Source organism: Salminus brasiliensis, chromosome 22 (assembly GCF_030463535.1).
Source record: "Salminus brasiliensis chromosome 22, fSalBra1.hap2, whole genome shotgun sequence".
Classification (NCBI taxonomy): Eukaryota; Metazoa; Chordata; class Actinopteri; order Characiformes; family Bryconidae; genus Salminus; species Salminus brasiliensis.
In genome coordinates this window covers 2,082,264-2,094,624 of record NC_132899.1, presented here as the reverse complement: position 1 = coordinate 2,094,624, position 12,361 = coordinate 2,082,264, and the positions used below count along the sequence as shown (strand labels likewise).

General features: G+C 45.9%; 2 protein-coding genes across 2 annotated transcripts; both read left to right on the top strand.

Annotated features, from left to right (window-relative positions):
• Positions 1–1,294: 1,294 nt before the first annotated feature.
• LOC140544384 (dual specificity phosphatase 29-like) lies at positions 1,295–3,544 on the top strand. Its single transcript, XM_072667907.1, has 3 exons — positions 1,295–1,449; positions 2,587–2,807; positions 3,342–3,544. The coding sequence occupies exons 1-3, from the start codon at positions 1,295–1,297 to the stop codon at positions 3,542–3,544; spliced, it is 579 nt and encodes a 192-aa protein (XP_072524008.1).
• Positions 3,545–6,252: 2,708 nt separating this feature from the next.
• Positions 6,253–8,809, top strand: LOC140544383 (dual specificity phosphatase 29-like). The gene is made up of 3 exons (XM_072667906.1): positions 6,253–6,395; positions 6,537–6,760; positions 8,577–8,809. Exons 1-3 carry the CDS (start codon positions 6,253–6,255, stop codon positions 8,807–8,809), a joined length of 600 nt encoding a protein of 199 aa, XP_072524007.1.
• The last annotated feature ends 3,552 nt before the right edge of the window (positions 8,810–12,361 follow it).

Sequence of the window (12,361 nt, the reverse complement as noted above, 5' to 3'; positions counted from 1 at the left end):
ATGAATGTGTATGAAAATAGAGGGTAGGGGTATAGGAGGGTATGCAGAGCTGGGTGAGTATGAGTATGGATGGGGATTGAGATGGTATAGATATGGATGGGGAGGAGTATGGATGGTATTGATGTGTATAGGTATTAATAAATGGGTATGAATAAGAATGGGTCTGGGTTGGTGTGAGTATGGATGGGTATGAGAATGGACGCATATGGACTGAAATGGATGGATGGGGATGGGTATATAATCACTGTTGGGATGGGGATGGGGATTGAGGATTGAGATGAGGATGGGGATGGAGGTGGGTATTGGGATGTGTGGGGATTGGGATGGGTGTGGATAGGTATATACTTACTGTCCTGCCATGTATCTCTAGTTTTGAATTTCAAATTATATCATGACATAAGTAATTGATAATTTATAAATAATTTAGACACATATTGGTATGAGTGGATGGATTTTTATAGGTATGGATGACAAGTTGGTTGGGTATGAGTGGGGCTGGGGATGGTATTGTGATAGGGATGGGGATGGGTATTGGGATGGGGTAGGGGTGGGGATTGGGATGGGGATTGGGACGGGAATTGGGATTTGTGTGGGCATTGGGATTGGGATGGGGATTGAGGTGGGGATTAGCATTGGGATTGGGATGAGGATGAGGATGGAATGGGAATGGGATGGGAATTGGGATTTGGGTAGGCATTGGGATGGGGATAGGGAATGGGGATGGGGATTGAGGTGGGCATTAGCATTGGGATTGGGATGAGGATGAGATGGGGATGGGAATGGGAATAGGGATGGGATTGGGGATTGGGATGGAGATTGGGGCGGGATTTGGGATTTGGGTGGGCATTGGGATTGGGATGGGGATTTTGGATGGAGACTGGGGATGGGGTGGGGATTGAGGTAGGGATTAGCATTTGGATTGGGATGAGGATGAGGAGGAGGATGAGAATGGGGATCAGTGGGAATCGGTATATCGCCACTGTCCTGGATTATAAATAATGTATACATATATTGGCATGGGCGGGTACCGGTATAGACAGGTATGTATATGGATGGGAATGCTTCAGATAAATCCTGTCAATCAAAGACTAGATGATCATTGTCCAAATATACAGAGTGGTTTAACTGGGGGATCTACTGGGAAGCAGCTTGTTTAAACCCCCAGCGCTGCTTCTAAGAATTTCACTAAGCAGGTGACGGGCCCTGAGAACACAGGAATGATGAGGACACGGATGCTGAGTTTTATGTACCTGTGTGGTTCAGTAGGTGAGACAGCAGCAGGTGAATCAGGGCTATGCCACGAGGCAGCAGCTATCTGGGCTGTGCCGAGATGAGTGAGGGAAGGTACGAGACACCCCCAGCCTCTGAGCTGCAGAGATTACTGTGGATCAAGCCTGGCACCAGCAGCCATCTCGACGAGGTGCGACCAGGGATCTACATAGGAGACATGTAAGAGTGACCCAACAACTGATAAGACATGCATACAGTGGGAAAGATCATATATAGGCAAATAAAATCAGCTTAAATTTAGTCCAATTATTTATTATTTATTTACTAATTATAAGACAATTATACAGATTATTGGAGTTATTTCCAGGTTTTGTCCAGGGAGTAACTCTTTCTCCATTGGCAGACCACCTTGACCATCAAAGACCATCTCAGGTCACCTGAAGTGGAGTTTCAGGAGCAAATACTGTTTCTAGATATTTTAAAGAAATATGAAAAATTAAAAACTTGGTCTTCAATGGTCAACATGGTTGAAAAGCTGGTCATTGACAGGAAAACCTTCCCTATACCAGTTAGAGTCTCAGCTCTTGACCACCATAGTGGATGTTTCCACTTCAGTAGTTCAGTAGTAGTAGTAGTAGTAGTTTGATTAAGCTGATGATACTGGTGGACCAACCTGGTCATTCTGGTCATTCTTGACTAGCTTGTGTAGGCTGATGACATGCTTTTATAGCTAGCACCTAAACCATCAAACCATGAACACATACCCTAAGCTGGTCTGGAGCTAGGCTGGTCAACCAGGTCGAGCTGACCAGGCTGAGTAAATAAATCAAATAGGGTTGAAATAATGACTCAAACAATTTCCGTATGAAAGATATAATAATAAATATAAACATTTAACGTCATATTACATTAAGATAAGAGTTTTTTGTCCGTGTCCAAACATGTATCTGGTTTTAGCACTGAAGATCTGCTTATACCGCCCTAGTTAGCATGATGCTAACTCACACTGAGCCTTTTGCTCACTCTCCTTAAATCCTGCAGTTTTGAGATGTTCAGTGAGCAAAATGGACGGAATGACGTCACAACTGATTTGAGATCATCTAAAATATCTTCATGTACGACGATCATCCATAAAACAATTGACAAAGGTGGCTAAAGCTAGCATTCTCGAGACACCATGCTAACTGGTGTACACTGGCTCCCATTACTTGTTAGCTACATTAGCCTTGTAGCTTCAGGGTGAAACCAAATAAGCAAACACTACTTTAAAAGATTGAAACTTGATGTTTCACAGACTTGGATTCATGATGACGATGTGTGTGTGTGTGTGTGTGTGTGTGTGTGTGTGTGTTGTAGGTACGCAGCAAAAGACAAACACCTGCTAAAGGCCCTGAACATCAATCACGTGCTGAACGCAGCTCATGGGAAGTACAATGTAAATACAGGAGACAGTTACTATAGAGACGCCAACATCAGCTACCATGGAGTGGAGGCCTTCGACATGCCCTCATTCGACCTGAGCCCCTTCTTCTACTCGGCTGCCAAGTTCATTAAGAATGCTCTGAGCACCCCCGGAGGTACATACACTCACTGGCCACTTTATTAGAAACACCTACCTTGTGCTTGTGCTCACTGGCCACTTTATTAGAAACACACACCTTGTGCTTCCACTCACTGGCCACTTTATTAGAAACACCTACCTTGTGGTTTAACTCCCTGGCCACTTTATTAGAAACACCTACCTTGTGCTTCTGTTCATTGGCCACTTTATTAGAAACACCTATCCTGTGCTTCCATTCACTGGCCACTTTATTAGAAACCCCTACCTTGTGCTTCCACTCACTGGCCACTTTATTAGAAACACCTACCTTGTGGTTTAACTCCCTGGCCACTTTATTAGAAACACCTACCTTATGCTTCCTCTCACTGGCCACTTTATTAGAAACACCTACCTTGTGCTTCCGCTCACTGGCCACTTTATTAGAAACCCCTACTTTGTGCTTCCACTAACTGGCCGCTTTATTAGAAACACCTACCTTGTGGTTTAACTCCCTGGTCACTTTATCAGAAACACCTAACTGCTTTGATGTGTCTGATGTGTTGTTCTGTAGGGAAGGTGTTGGTGCACTGTGCGATGGGTCTGAGCCGTTCATCCACGCTGGTTCTGGCGTACCTGATGATCCATGAGAACATGACTCTGGTGGACGCCATTAAAGCCGTGGCAGAGAACAGGAACATCTGCCCAAACACTGGCTTTATGGAGCAGCTCCGCCAACTGGACAAACAGCTTCACTACCAGGGCAGTGCCTTCTAGTTCTGGACTACAGTGACCAGTAGTATCTAACTGCAGCCCCACAGGCCATCACTGGGAAGCCACTGGCGGGGCAAACCAAGCAACTTCATGGTTGGATGTAAAAAGGGTTCTGGTCAGTTGTAGGGTTAGCTTCTGGATTAGCTCCATCTCCAGCCACAATGTAGACCCAGACATTTGGAGGAGTAAAAGGGAGATCTTCTACTCCAAGAACACTGAACCAACTGTTAAGCATGGTGGTGGGAGCATCATGCTCTGGGGCTGTTCTGCTGCTGGGGGAGGAGTTTCTCAGAATTCTTCAGCATAACCTTAGACACTTGGACCCAATCGGGTGTTCTAACAGGACAATGATGACCCCAAACACACATCAAAGGTTCCTGTGGAATGAATAAAGCAGGCTAACATAAAAGTCCTGACCTCAGCCCTATCAATAATACCTGTACTGGGCTTAATTGTCGAGTCAGATTTACCAGAACTCAAGAGTCAAATATCCAACCAGAATTCTGCCAGAAGCTTCTTGGTGGCTACTGACAGTGTCTTACGTCTAAGGGACATTTAACCAAATATTAGATTATGTGTATAAATAGTTTTGACCCGGTCTTGATTACAGAACCCCCCGAAAATCAAAACTGTGACCAAATTCTTGTTTGTTTCTATTAAAGATGTGTGCTGTCACTCATCCTGCTGTTCAAAGGAATCCTTGAAAGCCCCATATTACCATGACCTTCACGTCCACGATGAGCAGAACCTTCATGTCATGTCAGCTGTGTAGCGCTGCAGAACCCATAGAGTCATATTAGTGTAAAATCCTGTAGTGTTACTCTACCGCCTCAGCCCACATGCTGCTCCACCTTCAGATCAAGCTTCTGCAGCTCTCACACTGTCCAGAAATGCATGTGTACAGCTGTCCATGAGGGGGTGCTCAAAGTATGATTTGTATTTATAGCTGTGGTGTAAAATTTAATTACCCTTTTCAACTAAAGGGGGAGTCCAGGAGCAAGAAATATCAGGTGTTCCATTTGAACTGGAATGTCAGAATTCCTGTTGGATTTCCTACTTGGAAAGTCAGGAGAGTCCAAGTTGGCTGTATCGTACGTTAACAGTAGTAAACACTGATAACCAGGGACTATGCCAACACTGCTAACCAGTGACAATTCTAACACTGCTAACCAGGAATAAAGCTAAAACTGCTAACGAGGGACAATTCTAACACTGCTAACGAGGGACAATGCTAACACTGCTAACCAGGAATAAAGCTAACACTGCTAACCAGGGACAATGCCAACACTGCTAACCAGGAATAAAGCTAACACTGCTAACCAGGGACAATGCTAACACTGTGGGACATATTTTGGTTAGATTCGTCATTAAAAAAAACAGTCGAATTAGTTGTGATGGTAAACTCCGAACTTTTTAGCGAACTGGTTTCGGAAATGTTTTGAAGTAGTGTAGAATTATCGGAATGATTTACGGGAACGCCGTCAACTCCGGTGCGACATCATTCCCAGCACCGACATCCAACTCCGAGATAAATCGAATGTTTTTCAATTGTGATTTTGATGGACACTATTATCCCACAATGCAATGCAAAATGAAAAGGGAGGAGCAACTCATGTCTGGAAAATAAATAAATAAATAAATAAATAAATGTATAATTAACGATGCACAATTTCAGCGACAACATCAGGGTTGTTTTTTTTTTGCAGTGACATATGTTGGCATAGCAACGCTTCATCACTTCATCAGACCACTAACCTATCAAGACTAGTGTAGACTCTTTACCTTATAGTGTAAATGTAGAATGCGCAATTGGGACGCAGCTCAATTCTCACATAATACGTCTTCAACTGTGGCGTTTCTACATGTGACCCGTGTAACAGCCAATCAAAATCCACACGGTAATGAGCTCGTCCATATTCACGCACAATTCTTCGCCTCGTCGGCTGCCAAAATAGGCCAAAATCTTGTGTGAATGAATCAAATAAAAGATTCAAATGAAAGAAGTGCTGAAGCAATGCAGCATTGGAGCTCCACCCAATACCTGATTGTGGGGCTGAATGCAATCAAATATCCTCACAGCATAGCTGCAACATCTACTTAACCCTTCCCAAAAGAGCAGAGTTGTTACTGTTGTTACTGCTGCGAATGGGAACACAATCCCCCTTAATACCAGAAAGTCTGGAGGAGCAGCTGTCCACATACTTTTGACACTCAGACTCCTTGATTCAGTGGCTCCACAGCCTCAGCCTTCACACATTCCCAGCTGTCTGTGTGACGCTCAGCTGGAGGTTTAAATTTATCACACTGACAAACAGGCCCAAAATACAATCAACACACACACACACACACACACACACACACACACACACACACACACACACACAGCTACGTCCTCACACACTCACACCAATAGAGCTCACTGCAGCAGCAGCCAGCAAACAGCAGCAGGTCCCAGCAGGCACCTGCAGGACAGAGAGGGATTCAGGTAAACAGCCCAGTGTGAGTTCCTCCTACTCTTCAAAATAAAAGCCCCGAACTGGTTCCTAGTTTGGTGTCCTGCCACTGGCCGGGGAATCGAACCCTAGTCTGCTGTAGGTAAGAATTGGGCGCTATCCACTATGCTACCCCAGCCTTCAATCATTTTGGTGTATGAGAATGTAATTTACCCTAATTTACCGAAGCATGTCGTCCAGGCCAGGACCAGCTGCAGGATGGAGCAAACAGCCGCAAATGGACACCGGAAGTTTGGATACAAGACTCCGCCCACCTGTGAGCTGCTGGACCTCCTGTTAAAAAGGCGACGTCCCACAGGCCCGTTTAACGAAGTCTGGCCCAACATCATCGTCTCTGACCTGTACGTACAACCAAGGAGCCAGATCTTCACTACACTGAGAAATCACTCAATATATAATACATACACTAAACGGACAAAAGTATTGGGACACCTGCTTATTCATTGCTTCTTCTTGTGTGTGTTTGTGCGTGTGTGTTTCAGGCACACAGCAAAGAATGTGGATCTGCTCATGGCTCTGGAAGTGACTCACATTGTGAACGCTGCAGACGGGCCGTACCGCATTCACACAGGCCCTGACTTCTACTCACACACTCCCAAAATGATACAGTATTACGGGGTGGACGCGCCGGACAACCGAGACTTCAACATCGCCCCGTTCTTCTACCCCACCGCTCGCTTCATACACAGCGCACTGACCCGGGACTGTAAGAGCTCACTAATACATTTTAGGGCATATACACACACATATACATACATACACACACACACACACACACACACACATATATATATATATATGTAAATATGTGTGTGTGTGTGTATACATATATAGAAATAAATATTTTATACTTAAAATACTTTTTAACGCACATTAATGCAAATCAATCAACTACAGGGTTGGGGGGGTTCCCTTAAAAATGGGTCGGGTTCCAGATTACCGATCACCTGTTCAAACATGGACCTGTAACCTGATCCAAAGCATCCCTGGATAAAATACTTGCTTTTTTAAAGACAGAAGGAGAACTTTCTGTAGAAATTCACAGGAAAGCGTCCTGTGTGTCTCCTCCAAACACCAAACCAGCTCGTCTCCATGTCTCAACGTCTTCTGTCCTCATTCAATCAAACCGTCTGTCTACTAAACGATCTGCAGCATCACTGCCGGAGCAACACCTTCTCTCCAAAACGGGAATTTCACAGAGCAAAGAAAAAATAGCACAATTTTCTTAAAGTCCTTAAACTCTAAAACTCATGGTCAGGACATGCGGGGGTCAGAACACGGGCAGGCAGGTACAGCAAAGGCAATCCCACACTCCAGAATCCACTCCACAATCCCACTCCTCTCCAGCATGGGCTCCCCACTGAGGCCAGCAGAGGGAGACATTACAGAGTCCAGGTTTTCTGGAGGATTTCTATTGGTCCGTTCATCAGGGATGTTCAACCATCCAGCTTCATCTGAAGTGGAGTAAACTGGTTTCTGCTGCTGGTCGTTCTGGTGTGCTGGTCGTTCTGGCAGGGCAGTGTAAATGGAAGCGCCCTGTTTCAGACGATGTAAGAAGGTGAAAAGGTGAGAATGGAGGATGTGAGAAGGTCTGATTCTGGCAGTGAGGATATAGAAACACACCTCACATTCGATTAGCAACAGAGAGAAAGATCTGGACAGCACAGCGTCCAGCAGTCAGCTAATCCTGCAGCAGGGCGGGCTCCTCTACACCGACCCAATGGTACGCCTTCTCATCAGCCTCCCTTCACCCTGTTTTTAAGTGCTCTCAGGACCCCACAGGACGGACCACCACAGAGCAGACTGTAGTGTTTGGGTGGTGGTCAGTCATTCTCAGCACTGCAGTGACACTGACTGACCTGGTGGTAGTGGTGAGTGTGTGTGTTAGTAGTGTGTGTTGGGCTGCTGGTGGTACGAGTGGATCAGACACAGCAGTGCTGCTGGAGTGCTTAAACACTGTGTCTGTCTGTCCACTCACTGTCCACTCCTACCTAGCTTACTGGTCCAGCTTGTAGAGACAGTAGAGTCCAGGACAGAAGCTCTCTGATCTGCTGCTACTCAGTTTGTTGGTGTTGGTCATCCTCTAGTCCTTCATCAGAGCCCACAGGACGCTGCTGCCCACAGGACACCACCAGCATGGAGTGTTTAAGCACTCCAGCAGCACTGCTGTGTCTGATCCACTCGCCACCCCCAGGTCGGTCAGTGTCACTGCAGTGCTGAGAATGACTGACCACCACCCAAACACTACAGTCTGCTCTGTGGTGGTCTGTCATGTGAGGTCCTGAGAGACCACTGAAGAACACACAGGGGGAGAGGAGGAGGCTGATAACAGAGTCTGCAGAGAATCAGATGGACACAGTCTGGACTTATAGAACCACACAGTGCTGCTGTAGGGTCAGTGGAGCCGATAGGATGGACATCGAGTATAGGAAAAAAATGGTCTTAATGTTATGGCTAATCAGAGTTTACTGTATGATGTTTGTCAGACCTCAAGTATAACGGTGTGTGTGTGTGTTGTTCAGCAGGTAAAGTGTTGGTGCACTGTGCTCGAGGAATCAGCCGCTCCGCCACACTGGTCCTGGCGTATCTGATGATCTACGAGGGTCTCACTGTCTCTGAGGCGATCAAGGCGGTACGATCTCACCGGAACGTCCTTCCCAACTCTGGGTTCCTGCAGCAGCTCAGAGAGCTGGACACTGAACTCACGCTGCAGAGACAAGCAGCCGCAAGAAACACCCTGTCCACTCAGCTCTGACTGTCTTCTAGAAGATCCCCTGTGAAAAGTCTACTAGGGGAGATACGAGGGTTTAAAAGACTTCTATAGAAGCTGAAGTATCAACTGAAGCTTTTTACTCCAGTAAAAGTGTAAAAGTACTGGTTTCAGAACGACTTCAAGTAGAAAAGTAAAAGTAATGGAAGGAAAACAAAGGCTGAAAGCTTAGGCCGAACCACAGGGGTCTATAGTGCACTACCCCCCCCCCCTCCCCAAAACCCCATTTCTCTAAAAGCCATAATGAGGAGAATGATCTATTAAAATGTTGATGTTAAAAATGTTGGGCTGCACTAGGCTCCTGTTTCAGCTGCAGATCTGCCCATTGAAAATGAAGCATTTCAGTAATATCAGCTCTATTAAAGGAGCGTCTCTGTGCTCTACTGAGCATCAACATGAGCTTCATGGAGGGAAATATGAGGAGTCGTTGTCTAGAAGTTTTGTAAAGCTGCAGAAAGTCAGACTTCAGAGGCGTGTGATCAATAAGCTTTATTGGAGTGTAAATGTGGGGCTCAGTCGGGACGTTTCACTGCAGCTCTCTTGAGTCTCTGCCACGGACACAGTCTTCATACTAGACTACAGACGTCTGCTGTGAGCTCGCTGGAGAGGGACGGGACGTGTGCAGGTGTGATGGATCTCTTATAAACCAATACGGAGTCAGAATGGAGTCTGTTTATACTTCTCATCCAATCATGATCAGACTCACATGATTTGTCTAATACCTAATGCCAAATGTTGTGTAGGTCCCTTCTTTCAGCCAAGATAGCTCTAACCCATCGAGGCATGATCTCCACAAGACCTCTGAAGGTGTCCTGCTGTGGTCTCTGAAGCACCAAGACTAACGTTAGCAGCAGATCCTTTAAGTCCTGTAAGTTGTGAGGTGAGATGAGCCTTAGCTGTCCATAACCCTGTCGCCGGTTCACCGGTTGTCCTTTCTCTGAGCACTTTTGGTAGGTACTGACCACTGCATACCACTGGAACACCCCACAAGACCTGCCTGAAGATGTTCCTGAGATGTTCTGACCCAGTCATTATCTAGAACATCACAGTTTGGTTCTTCTTGTCAAAGTGTCTCAGATTCTTACGCTTGTCCATTTTTCCTGCTTCACCACCTTCATCACCTTCAAGAACTGACCGTTCTTCTCTCACTGCCTAATATGTAGATCCAGCTCTGGACAGGAGCTAAAGCTGAAAGCTGAAACTCAGTGATGTTTAGTGTGTGTGTGTGTGTGTGTGTGTGTGTGTGTGTGTGTGTGTGTGTGTGTGTGTCCTGAACTGCTGCTGTGGAGAATAAAACACATGAACAGTAGTAGTTTCACACATCTGTAATAAGCTCTTACTGATCCAAACACCCTCAGCACGCTCTCTCAGACAGAACCCCCTCCAGATCAGTGGACTCAGCCTGCTGTGGGTGTTATGCAGCCATGGAAAATACAGCACTGATCAGTGTCTGCAAATAAAAAAAAATAAAAATGAGTGTGTAACTTTGGTTGGGGTAAAAAAAAAACAATTTTCCTCAGAATTAAACTTTCTATGCTTTACTTGTCAAAAAGCTTTCTCTAGTGGGCGGGGTTTATGCAAATATTGCTGGTGTAAACATAACGAGTCAAGACTGTGATATAACAGTTTTGGGGTTTTGGAATTGGCTCTTCTTCCAGGTCTGTTCTGGTTCTGCTGGATGTCCTTCTAAAGAAGGAACAGCAGTGTGTTGGTTGTGTGTGTGTGTGTGTGTGTGCGCGAGAGTGTGTGTGTGTGTGTGTGAGCACGCGAGAGTGTCCGAAGTGGGCCAGGCTTCTAAAAATAGGGCTGTATGGAGCGCCCTTCGGCCTGTGTGCTGTGAGCTGTCTCCAGACTAAAGCAGTCAAACCCAGCTGAAGAGACGTGCAGCGAGAAGACAGAACCAAAAGTTCCCCCAAGGAACCGGAGGTGAGTTCCAGCACATTCAGAACCTACGGTAGAACAGGACGAGAGAAGAGCCGTGGCTGCATCACACGCTCTGAAACAGACAGATCTGCTTCAGCATGCAGTTAGCATAATGCTAATCGGTGTCTGTTAGCTTTTAATGGAGTTATGGAATAACTAAAAATTTGGGGAAGGACCACGCCCAAACTCCTCCTCCTCCTCCTCCTCCTCCTCCTCCTCCTCCTCATTACTACGCACTATAAAGCTGCTCCTTTCCCCGCAGCGAAATCCTGCACCCCTCCACCGCCCCCTGCCCCTCCTGGTGGTCCAATTATACTCAACCTGGCTTCGGCTCCCATTAGCTCAAAGCCCCCCAGAACTCCAACCCATATTTCTGGAGTTCTCCTTCCTTGCCTCAGCTAGCAAGCATGGTCCGCACTTCACAAATAACTTGTAAGCAACATTAGCCGTGTAGCTCCAGAGGAGCAGTAAGTAGAGTCTCAGCTAAATGTAGATGCAGGTACATGTAGACCAATAGAGGCGGTAAGAGGGCGGGGCTTAAACAGCATGTTTTAAAGGTTGCTGGTTTACCAGCTTATCTCTTGACTACCATGACCAGTCCATTAAACCAGTCCACTGGTAGACCAGCTATATGGGCAAACTCAGACATACAGTGCATCCGGAAAGTATTCACAGCGCTTCACTTTTTCCACATTTTGTTAGGTTACAGCCTTATTCCAAATTGTATTAAATTAATCTCTTTCCTCAAAATTCTACACAAAATACCCCATTATGACCATGTGAAAAAAGTTTTCTTGAGAGTTCTGAAAATGTATTAAAATTAAAAAACTAAGAAATCATATTTACATAAGTATTCACAGCCTTTGCTTAATACTTTGTAGAACCACCCTTGGCAGCAACTACAGCCTCAAGTCTTTTTGAATATGATGCCACAAGCTTGGCACACCTCTCTTTAGGCAGTTTTGCCCATTCTTCTTTGCAGTACCTCTGAAGCTCCATCAGGTTGGATGGGAGACGTCTGTGCACAGCCATTTTCAGATCTCTCCAGAGATGTTCAATCGGATTCAAGTCTGGGCTCTGGCTGGGCCACTCCAGGACATTCACAGAGTGGTCCTGAAGCCACTCCTTTGAGATCTTGGCTGTGTGCTTCGGATCGTTGTCCTGCTGAAAAATTAACCGTCGCCCCAGTCTGAGGTTAAGAGCGCTATGGAGTAGGTTTTCATCCAGGATGTCTCTGTACATTGCTGCATTCATCTTTCCCTCTATCCTGACTAGTCTGGCAGTTCCTGCTGCTGAAAAACATCCCCATAGCATGATGCTGCCACCACCATGCTTGACTGTAGGGATGGTATTGGCCTTGTGATGAGCAGTGCCTGGTTTCCTCCAAACATGACGCCTGGCATTCACACCAAAGAGTTCAATCTTTGTCTCATCAGACCAGAGAATTTTGTTTCTCATGGTCTGAGAGTCCTTCAGGTGCCTTTTGGCAAATTCCAGATGGGCTGCCTTGTGCCTTTTACTAAGGAGTGGCTTTCGCCTGGCCACTCTGCCATACAGGCCTGATTGGTGGATTGCTGCAGAGATGGTTGTCCTTCTGCAAGGTTCTCCTCTCTC

Coding starts and splice junctions, on each gene's coding strand:
- LOC140544384 (XM_072667907.1), top strand. CDS start 1,295: ATGCCACGAGGCAGCAGCTATCTGGGCTGTGCCGAGATGAGTGAGGGA. Junction 1,450..2,586: donor GGGATCTACATAGGAGACAT/GTAAGAGTGACC, acceptor TGTGTGTTGTAG/GTACGCAGCAAAAGACAAAC. Junction 2,808..3,341: donor TGCTCTGAGCACCCCCGGAG/GTACATACACTC, acceptor GTTGTTCTGTAG/GGAAGGTGTTGGTGCACTGT.
- LOC140544383 (XM_072667906.1), top strand. CDS start 6,253: ATGGAGCAAACAGCCGCAAATGGACACCGGAAGTTTGGATACAAGACT. Junction 6,396..6,536: donor AACATCATCGTCTCTGACCT/GTACGTACAACC, acceptor TGTGTGTTTCAG/GCACACAGCAAAGAATGTGG. Junction 6,761..8,576: donor CAGCGCACTGACCCGGGACT/GTAAGAGCTCAC, acceptor TGTGTTGTTCAG/CAGGTAAAGTGTTGGTGCAC.